We start from the raw sequence: 16,389 nt of genomic DNA, 5'->3' as shown, positions 1-16,389 counted from the left end.
CACCTATTCTTCCTCTCTGTAGAATCTGTAAGTCAGGTAAGTATCCTATAGAGGTCTCATCTATTTTCCCTTCTTCTAACCAATCTTGCTATACATTTCTCTCAACCTCCTGAGCATTCTCCATGAACAGCATTGCAAGTTGGTTAAAGGGGGAAGGGGATGGGGTGAGGGGAGACAGTTTTACAAGGGTTTTGTTGGTTAATTATTTACCGGTGGAGTCACTCCACCAGGAGTTTGATTTCATTGGCTAGCAGCTGGTTCATGTTGAAAAGCCCCCCTGGGAGCTTGGTGAGCAGCTCTCGCTCGGTGGTGCTTTCAGGGTCACTATCGACAGAGCTGGAACTTGCGCTCATGCTGTCGACAGCAGTGCTGGCAGGGGGACCGAGCTCCGGCTCACTAGTCTCACTGGCCGTGGACACCACAGAGAGCAGGGACATGCGCCGGGTGAGCCGGCCAGCGGGCAGAAGGGAGGCAGCATAGTCTGCTATGATACCAGCTACATCTAGATTACAAGCCTTATCAAAGGCGATGAAACCTACATTTGCATTGGCCTCGCAGACACAGAAGGAGCCGTCATCTTTCATCAACAGGTCAATGCCACAGACATCCATCCCCAGGATATTAGACACCTGGATAGCGAGCTGCTTCCCTTGTTCACTCAATGAGCACATCATCCCCACACCACCTGTCAAATAGGAGAGAGTTAGCAACTCTTCTAAATGGTTAATGAAACCACGAAGCAATGCTAGTAGTGTGAAACGGGTTTCATTCTGTCCTATTAAGACTAAATCATAATTCTGTAGTTCAGACCTCCTCACACTCAGTCCCCAGAGTGCTAGCAATATAGGCATCCACTACCACCACAAGCTTAAATTAAATTTTTAAATATGCCAGAACATAGATTAAAGAAAAGTGAGAAAGAACTTCCAAGAGAAAGTCTTAGACATTAAACTTTTCTTAAGATCTATCCTGCCTGTAACATGGACCAAACAGTGTCCCTCAGCTTCACAAGGGTTGAGAACCTCCCATCTCCAGACACCAAAACCTACAAATAGTCACAAGCCCTCAAGAATCTGTAGTGCCTACAACCTGCTGCATACTTTAGATCAGCTCTATAGTTCAATACCTAATACAATAGAAACACCCAAGAACTGTTAAAACGTTACTGCTTAGGAACAATAATATATGTTCAATAAAGATGCAACCATTATAGGCTAAACTTTCTTGTCCATAAACTCAATTCAATCGACCCCCAAAGAAAGCCAGGGAAAGGATGAGGACTATTACTCGATTCCCGCTGACGTAGCAGTGTGGGCTTCTACAGAGTTCTGCTTTCAGGAACCTTTAGGAAGCAACACACACTGAGATCTAACCACCGACTCTGGATTGTTTGGCTGTTTCAAAAGTCCTCAGTTAAACTCTTTGAGTCCACAAATGGAAGATTATGTTAAAATGTTGTATAAATATAATTAAACCATCTGATTTTTTTAAAAAATAATTTACTTATTTTTATTTCATGCCCATTTACTTATGTTTTACCTTCATGTAGGCCTCTGTGAAGGTGTTGGATTCCCTGAAACTGGAGTTACAGGCAGTTATGAGCTACCATGTGGGTGCTGGGAGGGAACTCGGGTTCTCTGGGAGAACAGCCAGTAATTTTAACCACTGAACCATCTCTCCAGTCCACCAGCTGATTTTATATATAACAAGGGGAGAAGCCCAGCGAAATTGTGAGTTTGAGGCAGTCTAGTATATAGAGCAAGTTCCAGGCTAGTCAAGGCTACATAGTGAGACCCTGTCTTAAAAGTTAATTTAATACATCCATAAAATAGGAACAAAAAATGTGGTGCATACTGGGAATATGGCAACCCAAATAAGGCGCTCTTTTTCTATTCTGAGTTCTCAGATTACTGATGGAGGAGAGTTATCTGTCTATGTTACTTTCATTGGTTAATTAATAAAGAAAACTGCCTTGGCCCTTTAAGAGAACAGAAAATTAGGTAGGCGGAATAGACAGAACAGAATTCTGGGAGAGTTGGGGAGACACTTCAGGCAGTCGCCATAGTGAGTCTCCATGCTTCTCCTCTCCGAGATGGACGCAGGTTAAGATCTCTCCTGGTAAGCCACACCTCGTGGTGCTACACAGATTACTAAATATGGGTTAAAGGAAGATGTGAGAATTAGCCAATAAGAGGCTGAAACTATGGGCCAGGCAGTGTTTAAAAGAATACAGTTTCCGTGTAATTATTTTGGGTAAAGCTAGCCGGGTGGCGGGACACAGCCCTCCATTCCTTCTACAGATTACTAATCAAATATATAGGTAAGGCCTGAGCTTTGCTACAACAGAGTGAGAGTAAGGAGACAGCATGGCATCCTCACTTGGAGCCTAGCTTCAGGAAGCCTGACAAGACTTCGGGCATAGCAGCTTTGAACATCCATAGGAATGTCATGCATAATGGCCAAAGTAGACAGACCAATGAAGCTAATTCCTTACTACCCACAGGTTGGGAAGATAAGAAGAGTCCAGGAACCAGTACCGTTTCCCATCATCTGGAGGACTAAAGCAATAAGAAATGCTCCAAAAAACAACAAATTTGAATAAGCCCATGGCAAGATAAATAACTAATAGAAGAATACTCTGAAGAAATTCAACTTCAACAACAAAAGTTGTGGGACTTTTTGTTTTGTTTTTCAAAACAGGGTTTCCCTGTGAAGTTCTGACTGTCCTGGAACTCTCAGATGAGGCTCGCCTCAAACTCAGAGATCCACCTGTCTCTGGAGAGCTGGGATTAAAGGCTTGCACCACTACTGCCCAGCCAAAAAGGTTTTCTGAAACCGAAACAAAATGATTAGCAACTCAACATTCAACCAAGGAAATGAGGACAGTACAGTTGTTTTACCATCAGCACAGTGTCTGCACCTGAATCCACTGCTGTTTCAGCCAGTAATTGTGGCTCCACAGTCACTTTTATGTCTCAACAGATCTGCCTCCTGCCAATGCAACCAAATGTAGTTTTAACTAAACCTCTACTGTTCTATTTATCAGTAAAACCTGGGAGTCAGAGGCTGGGGTGAAGAACTGATAACTCAGAGGTTGAGAAGCAACTAACTGATTTCCCTTCTTGCTGGTATCTCAGAAAGAAAGCATCTTTCTCCTCTGCCCACAAAGACCACCCTACTCAAAGTCCCTCCCTACTATTTCTGTGCATCTTTCCATCTTCAATTCCCTGACTCTGATTGCTGTCAATTAGTTGCTAGGTCTTCCTCATGACCCCAAGGCTGATTTTATTTTATTAATACAAATGCAAACTCAGTGTTCACAGTATGATTGAACATTGCTGTGAGATAATGCTTTTGTACACTGTAAAGATTTATTACTCGTACTGGTTTAATAAAATGCTGATTGGCCAGTAGCCAGGGAGGAAGTATAGGCAAGGTAACTAGACTAAGAATTCTGAGACTAATGGGAGAGATGCAGCTGCCAGCCAGTCACTGAGAAAACAAAAAATGTAGAAAATGAGGTAATGCCAAGGTCATGTGGCAATACATAGATTAATAGAAGTGGGTTAATTTAAAACATAAGAGCAAATTAATAATAAGCCTGAGCTAATAGGCCAAACAATTTAAAATTAATAATATAAGCCTCTGTGTGTTTCTTTGGGACTGAAAGGCTGATGGACTGGGTAGGACAAAACCTTTCTACAGAATATCCCACAACTTACAGTCATTTATGAAAGTTCAAAGAAACAGGTGTGGTAAAAAGATAGCTGAGAGGCTGAGGCAGGAGAAGAGTTCAAGATCAGTCTAGGATACACAGTGAATTCAAGGGCAGCCTGGGCTACCCATCAAGATCCTGTCCCTGTCTCAAAACAGAACAACAAAAAGAAAAGCAGAAATAATTAAATATAGAGAATATTTTTAAAGCACAGACAAAATACTTAAAATGAAATCATAGAACAAAGTAGGAAATCTGGAAATTGAATCAGAAAATAAATCTTCCAGAAGGAAATAAGTAGATGGAGGAGAGGAAATAACAAAGAGAGAAATGGGAAGGGGACATTGGAGAGATGGCTCAGCAGTTGGGAGCACTAACTACTCTTATAGAGAACCCAGATTCGACTCCCAGCACCCACATGGTAGCTCACAACTGCAATTGCATTTCCAGGGGATTCAATGTACTTTTAGGTCTCTGTGGGCACATGGTGCATAGTCAAAACATATTTACACACACACACACACACACACACAGAGAGAGAGAGAGAGACAGAGAGAGACAGAGAGAGACAGAGAGAGACAGAGAGAGACAGAGAGAGCGTGCCAGGCGGTAATGATGCAACATTTAATCCCAGCACTCAGAAGGCAGAGACAGATAAATCTCTGTGAGTTAAGCCCAGCCTTGTCTATAGAATGAGTTCCAGGGCTACACTGTGTAGGTGGGGCTACACAGAAAAACCCTGTCTCAAAATACCAAATCAAACCAACAATAAAAACCACTTTATAACAAAAAAAAGAGAAATTTTCTAGAACTTGTAGATAGCTTACTAAAACCCAAGTTAACAGTGGGAATGGTAGCCACGTGTGGGATCATGTGCCTTTAATCCTAGCACTGGAGATGTGGCAAAGCCCACTTGGATGGCTCAGTAGTTTAAAGCACTTGTTGCTCCTGCAGAGGCACTAAGGTGACAAGGGAACCAATGGAAGAAGAAAGAGGCAGGCAAGGAAAGCAGAAGTGGCTGTGCATGAGTAATATACATACAAGCATGAAAATCTTCAACAGAAATGAAAAAATTGTTATCACAAAAAATAAAGTCAATTCATAATTGGTGAAATCTGATTCAATAAGGAGACAACTAACAGTGATGGCAGGACTACAGTGGAAAGCACAGTCACGCTACATCCAACACAAAGACGCTACATTGTCTTTACCTAGTGAACAATTACTTTGCATCCTTCCATCTGTCGAACAACGTAACATGGTGCCAACGACACGGCCTCCCACAACAATGACTCGTACATCCTTTCCATGAGACTCTTTAATGTATTTCTGAAATAGATATGGAGCTTCATGCCGAATAAGATGGCTTAGATCAGCTAAATGGTGTTTATCTCGTGCCAAAAAAACAGCTTTACCTAGGATTTAAAAAGAATAAAAATATACAATATATATATGTCATGAAACTGTGGATAGTGATAAATATACATTCATGGGTCCCAATATACTCTTTCAGAACTAATTATACGTTTTTAGATTATTCTTTGCTGTAACTAAAAACGATTTAATTATGATTAGGAAGATAATATGAATCTTTATGCTAAGAAATAAGCTCACAGGTTTCTTGTATACCATTAAAGACAAACGAGAATTATGGGCTAATTTAAGTTGTAAGCCCTAGTTAATAATAATCCTGAACTAACAGGCCAGTTTATATATAAACCTCTGTGTTTCTTTGGGACTGAATGACTGCAGGACCAGGCAGGACAAAAAATCCCATCTACACTTGAGGAGTCAAAGTTCAACCAACGAGGTTTCCTAGAAAAATATATTTTAAGATTTAAAATGCTTTTAATGTCACTGTGCCTTGCAGAGTACCAAATGAATTCATATTTTAAAAATTAAGGGAACATGTACTGCTGTAGTAAAACACTAACTTGCGATTTAGTCATGCGTGTAAAATCTCTACCATAACCTCTAACCAGAAATCTCACCAAAGTGAACTTGTAGAAATCCAGAAGTTTGTGATCCCAAACACTTGTTAGTTGCTCTTCAATTGTTAATTTGTAAAAGTGATTTCAAAAGTACGTAGCATATCAAATTACATACCTCTATGGCCCCGAGTGTTCTTCACTACCATTGGGAACTCCAGGACTTCTGCTTCATCGATCATTTTAGCAAAGTCTTCATGGCCACCTGGTTTGAGAAAAAAGTAAGACTCAGTATGCTGGGACCAACTTTAAGCAAAGGACAAAGGAGGTGAAGAAAAGGACTGACGGCTAGTAAGTCAAACTGACCATCCCTTAAAAACAGCACCTTTGGGGGCTAGAGATGGCTCAGTGGTTAAAATCACTGGCTACTCTTCATGATGCCCTAGTTTGATTCTCAGCACCCACACGGCAGTTCTCAGCTGTTCGAAACTCCAGCTGCAGAGGACCCATTTCTGATCTCCACTGGCACCACTCACCTGGTGCAGAGACATACATGCAGATAAAACACCTCCACACAAAATAACGAGTATGTGAGAGAGATTATTTGCACCTATTATCTTCATGTGTTTTTCTCTAGTGATTACATGGTTTCAGGTCTCACTAAGACTCTAACCACTTCTGAAATGATTTTCCTGCTCTTTCTGTCTCTCCTGAAGAGGTAACTTCTGCTCTCTCCCCCTCCCCACTCCCTCTCTCTTCTTCCCCCTTCCTTTTCCCTCCATAACCCACTAAATAAGCTCTATAACCCCAACCCCACAAAAGAAATGGCTTTTCCGCAGGGTGAGACATGGGGATTAAGTAGTTTTTACTTGTAACTATCTAGATTTCCCAGAGTGCAGTAGTCTGTTTTCTATGATGCATGTTCTTGGCCATTCTATCTGCTGACAATCAGATGGCTGTAGCTACATGAGTCCTCTTAATATTCCATGAACACATCTGTTTTAGTGTTAGTGCTTCTGTTTGTAGGTCCAGGAATTTAACCCACAGTTTCATACATGCTAAGCATGCACAGACGACCACTGGGTTCTATCTCCAGACCTCTTTTTATTTTTCACTGTAGACAGAGTTTCCTAAGGTGCCCAAGCTGGCCTGAATTCACTGTACAGTCCAAGCTGTGCTTCAGCATGTGCTTCCCCTGCCTCCTACACAGCTGGAGCACTAGGTCCAGCATGGTTTTGCTTTGTTTTTGGTTATCTGAGACAGGGTTTCTCCGTGTGGCCCTGAATGTCCTGGAACATACTATGTAGACCAGACTATCCTCAAACTGAGATCTGTCTGCCTCTGACTCCCAAATGCGGGGATTAAAGATACATGCCACCACTGCCTGGCTAATCTTACTTGCTTCTTACTGTTTTCACTGCTCAGAAAAATAAAAAAAAAAAAGGAGCAGCAAGATGGAAAATGGTCTATAATTAAAAAAGAATCAATATGATAGAAACTTAAGCCAGGAAAAGGTTTGGGGACATCAGTATAATATGAATATTTGCAATTTACAGAAATTAAGATTATTCACTTATAAAATCTTAATCCCTCACCACTGAAGGTACAGTTTACTGGCTAATGAGCCCATTACTCCTTCCCAAACTAAAACACCAAGAGCATTAAGAAGCCAGCCTTTAAGGGATTCACACCAATTTTGTCCTGTAAATACTAAAAGCAGGCAGTAATTGTATCAACGTGTGCACGTGGGGTTCAGTCTTTTATAGGAAGACAAATGTATTTTAAAACCTCATAAAATTTCTAAGCATTCTACTGAACATTATTTGTAGAAAGCTGGGAGTAGTGGCACAATCCTGTAATTCTAGCAGAGAAGCAGAGTCTGGAGGATTTGAGGAAATCTTGCTCTACATAGCAAGTTCAGAACAAAAATCAAAAAAACACTTTTCCAACTGGAAGGACAGAAAATTAGATAATATTTATAGCAGTGTTGCTCTTATGACCTGTTTGCTATTGGCAGGTGATCAAGTAAAAGGATTAGAAACTTTTTCAAGTTTTATTATGCTGTATAAATTTCACTTTAATATTAATCACATCAAACTGACTTAAAATGATCCTTTCTCAGAGGACTGTTAAGTGCTACTTTAAACCATACTGCCCATCTTCTTTAATAAGATCATTTTCTCTCTCTCTCTCTCTCTCTTTTTTTTTTTTTTTTTTTTGTTTTTTCGAGACAGGGTTTCCCAGTAGTTTCTAGAGCCTGTCCTGGAACTAGCTCTTGTAGACCAGGCTGACCTCAAACTCAGAGATCCGCCTGCCTCTGCCTCCCGAGTGCTGGGATTAAAGGCATGCGCCACCACCACCCGGCTGAGATCATTTTCTTAAATAGTATATTAAGTTATGAAATGTTAACAAAGACAAGACATTAAATATAAATACCAACAGCTTTCTTTTACATCAAACCTAAGGGCTGTGTGCCTATTTCTGGCCTATTATTAAGTTTCATTGGAACAGAGATATACTTGTTTAAATATCACAGTTAGCATCTGTTATTTATTCTATAAATATGGACTAATGATGCAGCATTAGCATATGTATACATCAGAAGGATGCTAGGCGTCTTGCTCTATCACTAGAAAGGGCCTTATTCCCTGAGACAGGGTCTCTTCCTCAAAGCCTAGGTGATAACCAGCAACCAACCCCCAGTGATCCTCCTGTCCACCATCCACAGCACAGTGGTTATAGGACTTGTGGCCATAACCACCTTTACATGAGTGCAGATCTCAATTTGGGAAGGGTCTCATGGTTGTGAAAATGCAAGCACTCTTACCTGCTGAGCCATATCTCTACTCCCCCACACACACATTATACATTTTCGTTTGTGATCTCACCATAAGAAAAAGTGTCTGGCAGAGGTACACCATGGCCAGCTAACTCTTGAAATGTCCAGAATTTATTAACACAGTTCAGGATAGCTTGAGGTCGGTTCATCAGTCGGCACCCCATCTTCTCTAGGTGGCGCAAAACAGTGATATCACTATCACTCTGCACCCATGGGGTTGGAACTCTCACTACCACCACCTGTGGGTAGGCAGAGATGAGCTCTCCATTGATCCGTAGACCTGAAAAACAGAACAGCAAAGCTAAAACCACAGGAAGTATGCAATAAGAGATGGTGGCTCAATCCTGTAATCATATCACTCACGAGATTGAAGCAGGAGACACCAGGAGTTCAAGGCCAGGACTAGAGAGTGACATCCTAGTTTTTCTTTGTAAGTTCTTAGAATTAAAAAATAATAATATTCAATCACAGGAGAGGGGATCGAGAGATGTTAAGATCAAGGTGTTTGCTGTGAAATTGTGTCTCCTATTAATGTCAGAAGCTACACCCATGAAGTTTCACCAACATGACTGTCTAAACAAGAGCTGAATAAGGACAATAGCAACAGACATGCTAATGTGGACAGGAGAAAGCCCTAGAGGCCTCAACCCTAAATAAGACCTATAGGCAACTAAAAAATTGAGAGCCAGGGAAAAGTCTTCCCCAGGAAGAACACACTAATTAACTTCCCAATACCAATGGTCAGCATTAAAAACACGTGTAAGTAACATTATAGACTGAGCAGGTTGTATTTCGTGTATTTAGGAATATGCATGTATATATACATATATTCATGTGCCAATAATTAATGAAGGACATAAATCTGAAAGATTAAGGAAAGATATGAGCGTTTGGAAGGAGGAAATAGAAGGAATAAGGTAATTATGTCATAATATTATATTTAAATAGTATTTTTAGATGCAAAAAAGTAATAATATAAAGGAACAATAAAATACCATAGCAAACCAGGCGGTGGTGATACCTTTAATCCTAGCACTTGAGAGACAGAGGTCAGTCTGAGTTTGAGGGCAGCCTGGTCTACAGAGTGAATTCCAGGACTACCAGATGACACAGAGAAACCTTGTATAAATAAATAAAAATAAAATACAAAAGCTTAGATCTCAAAATCAAATGCACTGTGTTGTTAATATTGGATTGGGATAGACATTTTCCTCTTTAAAAAGAGCAAAATTTCTAACTGACTTATTAACTAAATTATACATGCCAGAATAATATAACTGCTATTTAAAAAGATAACATAATATATTTACAATCAGAAATGAAAAAGTACAAATATACATACATACATACATACATATAGATAGATATAATGTATTAAGGGGAAACATGAAAATAAATTTATTTGCACATATAAATACAAAATATTCTGAAAAATAAACGACTGGGCTGACTTCTGATGGTGTCTGGGTGACAAAGTAGAGATAAGGTAGAATAGGGAATTTCAACATTGTACTCTGTACAATTTTCTTTCCACTTTGTGTTCTATGTGGGTTTTTATATGAATTACTCCTTAAAATCTTTTGATTTTAAAATAGCACATGTTGCCTAAAACACTCAAATATAAAACATCAGGATACATTTTAGCTTCCACCCCCAATCCTGGGTACTGTTAGCTTTCTCTATGGTCATCTAAGTATATATAAAACTCATACTTTTTTTTTTTTGAAAAAAAATCAAGAGTTTTGTACATTATTTAACATAAATTTCTCATCACTTAAAATTACATTAGAGATTTTTATTCTCAGTGGCTTTTTAATGGTTGAATTTAAGATGTCATGATTAATCCCTACCTGAACAACTTTTCATTCTATAAATATTAAGTAATTACTACATGCTACAATTTTTCAAATTCTCAGTATAAATAAATAAGGCAGATTTTTTTCCCTTGTTTTCAAGAGTTCATTCTAGTGGGAAAAAATTTATGTTCCCTCTTATGGTATTTAGTTATTGTAGTAAATTCTGATAGTGGTCAATGAGGTGGCATCAACAAGGTGAGGGCAAAAGCCTTGAGTGGTATTTCTGTGTTTAAAAGAAAGATACTGGGGGTGCAAGTTACAGCCAGAAATCACAAACAAAAACAAGAACAGGTCATGTGCTGCCAACTGTGATTTGTATTAGATATAAAAATGACTGGTAGCAAAAAGTAAGAACATAAAATAACATTTTTTCTAAGCTAATGAGTTCACACTTCTCTTCAGGTGGTCACAGAACACCGTCTGTTTATAACCCACACCTCCACCTTTTAACTTCTCCCTTGCATAAAAGGGTTTAAGAGTCACCACAAAAGAATGAGACGACAAGCATAAAATCTGAAGGTGAATTTCTACATGTTCACAAATACTAATAACCTAGAATTACCTAGTAAGAGAGTCTCAATAAGGACTGCCTGTGGGCAAATCTATGGAGAAGAACTGTCCTAATTATCTTAACACTGTGGGAAGAAAGACCCAGCTCACTAAAGGCAACACCATTCCCTAGGCAGGATTCCTAGCTGACCACAAGCGAACTGAACATCCATGGATTCACTCTACTCGTGACTGTGGGTAAGATTAGCAATTTGAAGTTCCTGCCTTGACTTGCCTCCAATGCCAGACTGAACAGCAGGCTAAAAGTAAGCCCACTTCTCCCATAAGCTGAGGATCTTAGCTGGAGTATTTCAGTATGCCAACAGAAGGGTAAGGAATAGTTTGAAGACGCAGAGACAGATGCCAAAGTATCAGACTGTAAAACACTAGGAAGTTGGGCAGAGAGGCTCACACCTGTGACCCCAGCACATGGGAGGGGAGCTAAGACAGGAGAATCACCACAATTTTTAGGCCGATCTAAGCTATATAAGAGTTCCAAGTCAGCCTAGGCAAGAACGAAATAGCTATGGCAGTATAAGACTTTCTATGGATAAAGCAGAGAGATGCAGGAATAGACAGAAACAAACAAGAAGTGGTACATCCTGAAAACACAAATAAAAAAGGCCTTTGGTAGAAATTTCACTATAATGGACTTAGTAGAGAAATGGATCTCAGAACTTGATAATCATGCCAATCATCCAAAAAAGAAAAGTAATTTTCTTTTTCTAAAAGAGATTATCCAAACTCTATAAGAAGGCAATAAGAATTGTAATTCAGGGGGCTGAAGAGATGGCTCTGCGGTTAACAGCATTGCCTGCTCTTCCAAAGGTCCTGAGTTCAATCCCAGCAACCACATGGTGGCTCACAACCATCTGTAATGAGGTCTGGTGCCCTCTTCTGGCCTGCAGGCATACACACAGACAGAATATTGTATACATAATAAATAAATATTTAAAAAAAATTGTAATTCATAAATAGCACAAATCACATGTAACTGAAAAATAAACATAGTATTTTAAATAATAACTATGATTTTTTTTCTCAAATTAGTGTCAGGTGCCATTTCAGAGCAAAAAGCTCATAAAAACAGAAATATTAATACCATATAAATCACATCTAGGAGGGTCACATGTAGTACCCCATGCCATTAATCTCAACACTGAAAGGTGGAAATGAGGATCAGATGTTTGAGGGCAGTCTGGTCTACAATATTCCACATTATAATCATGCAGAATTGGGGTAGCCTTGTCTACAAGAGCCTGCACCATAAGCATGCAGAGCAGAAATCTACCACTTCTTTGAAAAGGGCTGTTTTCACTCCCCTTTCTACTGGCAGGTCAGCTGACACAGAGTTTGACTCAAGTATGTCAATTCTGAAAACAAGGAGCCTTGTTATCAAACAGGGTGGCTTTGAGATGAATCAGGGATCCTGAAGTTAAAACCAGTCAGTAAAACTAAAAGACAGAAATCCACAGGCAGGTTCAGTCAACCAACTCCACTTTAGTATAACAGTAGTTTTCTTTTGTTGCTTTGTAATTAATATACTGAGGAAAATGTTCCAAAGGAAATAAAAAAGAGAAAAGAGTTCTTGAAAGCTGTTTCATCACCTTCCTACAAGAGGATGGCATTTAATATAGTATACAAGACTGAAGAGTTGCTCAGCAGTTAAGAATACTTGTTGCTCCTCTAGAGGACCAGGGTTCAATTTCCAGGACCAACATAGGATCCAAAGCACTCCTCTGACCTCCACAAACACCAGGCACACACATGGCACACATACATACATGCAGACAAAATACCCACAAAATAAATATAAAAAATGTAGAAGTCAAAAAAAAAAATAAATGTAGAAGTCTAAAAATGGGGACTGGAGAGATAGCTCAATGGTTGAGAACACTGGCTGTTCTTCCAGAGGACCTTAGGACCTGAGTTAATTCCCAGCACCTACATGGTAGCTCATAACCATCTATAATGGGATCTGATGCCCTCTTCTGGCCTGCAGGTATGCATGCAGAACACTCATGCATTAAAAAAAAAGACAATTCAAGTGGGTTTTTTTTTTAAATTATTTATTTATTATGTATACAATATTCTGTCTACAGATATACATGCAGGCAGATGGTTGTGAGCCACCATGTGGTTGCTGGGAATTGAACTCAGGACCTTTGGAAGAGCAGGCAATGCTCTAAACCTCTGAGCCATCTCTCCAGCTCCCTCAAGTGGGTTTTAACAGATGAACTAACCTAGTTAAGATGCCTCACAGGAATGCACAGAAGCATGTATCCTGGGAAATTCTAGGTCTCGTGAAGCCAACAACCAGTGATGTTCAAGTCTACCTCCCAAATTTTGGTTACTTAGCAGACATTTTTTTTAAAGGTTAGAACACCGAAGGCTACCACCTGGTTTTCTCATTTTTGTTTAATATTTATTTATTTTTGTTTGTAGAGACAAGTTCTTTCTTACTCTGTAGCTCATACTGGCATCATCTTTAATGAACCATCATGTCCAGGCTATTTTCTGAACACATGCAAAATATTAAAAATACATCTATCACCAGTTGAATCAAATACTTTTTGTTTGTTTTGGTTTTTTGAGACAGTGTTTCTCTGTGTAACAGGTCTGGCTGTCCTGGAACTCTCTTTGAAGACTAGGCTGCCAATGGAACTCATGAGATATGCCTTCCTCTGCCTCCTGAGTGCTGGGATTAAAGGTGTGCACACTACTGGGATTTTCTAAAATAACAAGTTATTTCAATCAATGCTGTAGATATTATGTAAGAAAAATGAAAATAAGATTCACATGGAAACTAATTAAACAGAATCCCCACTGGTTAATCACAAATTTTCTTACCAGTACTTAAAGGGATTTAAAGTTTGTGGATAAGTTTAAAAATAGTTTTTTTAAAGGCAGTTTCTCAACCGGACAGTGGTGGCACACTCCCTTAATCCCAGTACTATGGAGGCAGATGCAGGTGTCAATCTGAGCTCTAGGCAAGCCTGGTCTACAGAGAGAGTTTTAGGACAGCAAGGGCTACACAGAGAATCCCTGTCTCAAGGGAAAAAAATAACACAGGAATTAAAAACATAAGAACTACAACGTCATCTTTTAAGATTTCTTTTCCACTCTTTCATACACAATTTAGGTAACACTAGTGCTCCTATGTCTCTGTGAGTGACGGCCCTTTTCACTTCTCATTATTCCATAAATTTAAACTTACCACATTCTAAGCAAAGTCTGAAAGAGCACTTATAGTCTTACCCAGATTTCCTTGTTCAACTGTCAGCACCACCTCGTCCATCACTACAGCCCTGAAGTCCAGTTCCTCCTCACAACATTTGGCCTTCAGAGCACGTAAGATCTCTTTCTGTGGATAGTCTTCTCTGATCCGTCGATCTGTCAAAAACCACAGCTTGGCAGTCACGGAGCTACACATCTCGATCTACTTGCTGTTCCTTTTCTGGATTATTTGAATGTAAACTTTTATCTAGATGGAAAAGAAAATACACATGAAATTGATGAAATAATATAGATTTCATATAAAGGTAGTTTTATGCTAATTAAACAAACAAGACGTGGAGAGAAATACTTCTAGCCAATCTGGGGAAGTAGGGGGAGGGGCAGACAGGAAGATCAGGAGCTCAATCTTTAGCTGCACAGAGAATTTAAGGCCAGCCTCAGTAACCCAATTTAAATCAAAAACAAAGGAGAAATACTATATGCCTTCTCCTCACTGGTACACCACTAAAAATACAAACATTCTCAAGAAAGATCTCTCCATCTTCCTCTGAGAAAGCTGGCAGTACAACAGGTCACACATAATACTTCCATTACAATTTCCCTATATTAATATTCTATTCTGTCCAGGAATATACTTAATCTGATTGCTTATTTCTATTTTCACTGTTTCATCCTTCTGTTAAAATTCCAATTCTTGGGGGCAGTAAAGATGGCTCAATAGTTAACACTTGTTACTGTAGATAACCTGAGGTCAATCCGAGCATCCACATGCTGGCTCCCAACCATCCTCAATTTCAGTTCCATTCTACACCCTTATGACCTGGTGTCACATGTGGGCAACAGGCATGCACATGGCACAAATATGTACATGTAAGCAAAACATTCATATGCATAATAATCCTAACAAAATTAATATAAAATCAATTTCCCTTCCTGGTATAAAAGAGGTGTTAAAAATCATTGACAATATTTGGGGCTGGAGAGATGGCTCAGTGGTTAAGGGCACTGGCAGCTCTTCCAGGACCAGGAGTCAATTCCCAGCCCCCAAATGGCAGCTCACAACTGTCTATAATTCCAAGATCTAACACCCTCACACAGACATACATGCAGACTGAACACCAATGCACAAAAAGTAAAAATATTTTTTAATTGAAGACAAAAGACAAAACAAAAAGCCATCGACAATATTTATCCTACTTCCCCATCAATAGATAACTCACTAAGTTTATTTTATCTGCGTATTTAAAAAATGTTGCTTTATTGTTATGTAGATAATAAAATACATGTATTACTACACAAGCAAACAGTAGCATGTTAGGAGTAATTTTAATAAAAGAGATTTTAATAAAATTAAAAGAATGAACAAAGAGGTCTCCACATAACGCAAATAAATGCCATATTTGTCCATTACTGTGTGCCACTATTTCAAGGACAGCACACTTTTGTATCCCTTCTTTAAATAAACATTTGAAACAAACATATTTTACCAAGAATGTAAAAAAGAGAATGCCTTTCCTGGAGTGCTACTTCTCAGTCTGAATCATGAGTCAAACAGTTGAAAAGTGTCTTTCTGAAAAGCAAATAGTTTACTGCTCAAACACAATTTGATTTAAAAAAAAAAAAAAAGACCTTGTAAACTTTCCCTGATTTATTAAGTAGGTCTCTGTGAGTTTGAGGCTAACCTGGGCTACACAGTGAATTCTAGGCTACCTGGGGCTACAAAGTGAAACCCTATCTCACCCCCAACACTCCCAAATTTGGCAAAACCCTAATAAACTTTGAGAAGAGCTGCTCCTTAAGAGAAGGCTACCTCTGGATCCCAATCCCAGCCAGTCCTCACTTCCAGATCACATCCACAGATGCTCAAAGCCCTTATAGTAAAGTGTGAAGTATTCTGTATGCCTGCATCCATCCTCTTGTATACTTTACATCACCTCTAGATCAAATACAGTGCAAATGCACGTAAATGCCTGTACTGCTCAAAAAGCAAGAAAAAAAGCCTGCAATTGTTCAGTAAATATTCTTGGTTAGGAGAAGTCACTGATACTGAGGTATGACGGTTAAATGTCATGCCCAGTGGCATGGAAACCAACCCAGAATAAAGGTCCAGCTTGGAAGAAGGCAAGGCATGGTAGATCAGCAACTTTCTGATCTCCCAGATACCAGCTAAAAGGGACACAGTATACACTCTCAGTACTTTGGCTTGCCACACCTACCAACCTGACACACCCACTTATGCCTAAATCGCCTACACCAACCATTTTC

At 39.3% G+C, this 16,389-nt stretch overlaps 1 protein-coding gene across 1 annotated transcript; it reads right to left on the bottom strand.

The window, feature by feature from the left end:
- Positions 1-218: 218 nt before the first annotated feature.
- On the bottom strand, positions 219-14,320 carry Rimklb (ribosomal modification protein rimK like family member B). The gene is made up of 5 exons (XM_038320942.1): positions 14,146-14,320; positions 8,532-8,762; positions 5,822-5,908; positions 4,927-5,130; positions 219-685 (listed from the first exon to the last, which is right to left on the bottom strand). The coding sequence occupies exons 1-5, from the start codon at positions 14,318-14,320 to the stop codon at positions 219-221; spliced, it is 1,164 nt and encodes a 387-aa protein (XP_038176870.1).
- Between the last annotated feature and the right edge of the window lie 2,069 nt (positions 14,321-16,389).

Source organism: Arvicola amphibius, chromosome 2, assembly GCF_903992535.2.
Source record: "Arvicola amphibius chromosome 2, mArvAmp1.2, whole genome shotgun sequence".
Taxonomy (NCBI): Eukaryota; Metazoa; Chordata; class Mammalia; order Rodentia; family Cricetidae; genus Arvicola; species Arvicola amphibius.
The sequence above is the reverse complement of the archived record's forward strand: the minus strand, read 5'-3'. Positions and strand labels throughout refer to the sequence as shown.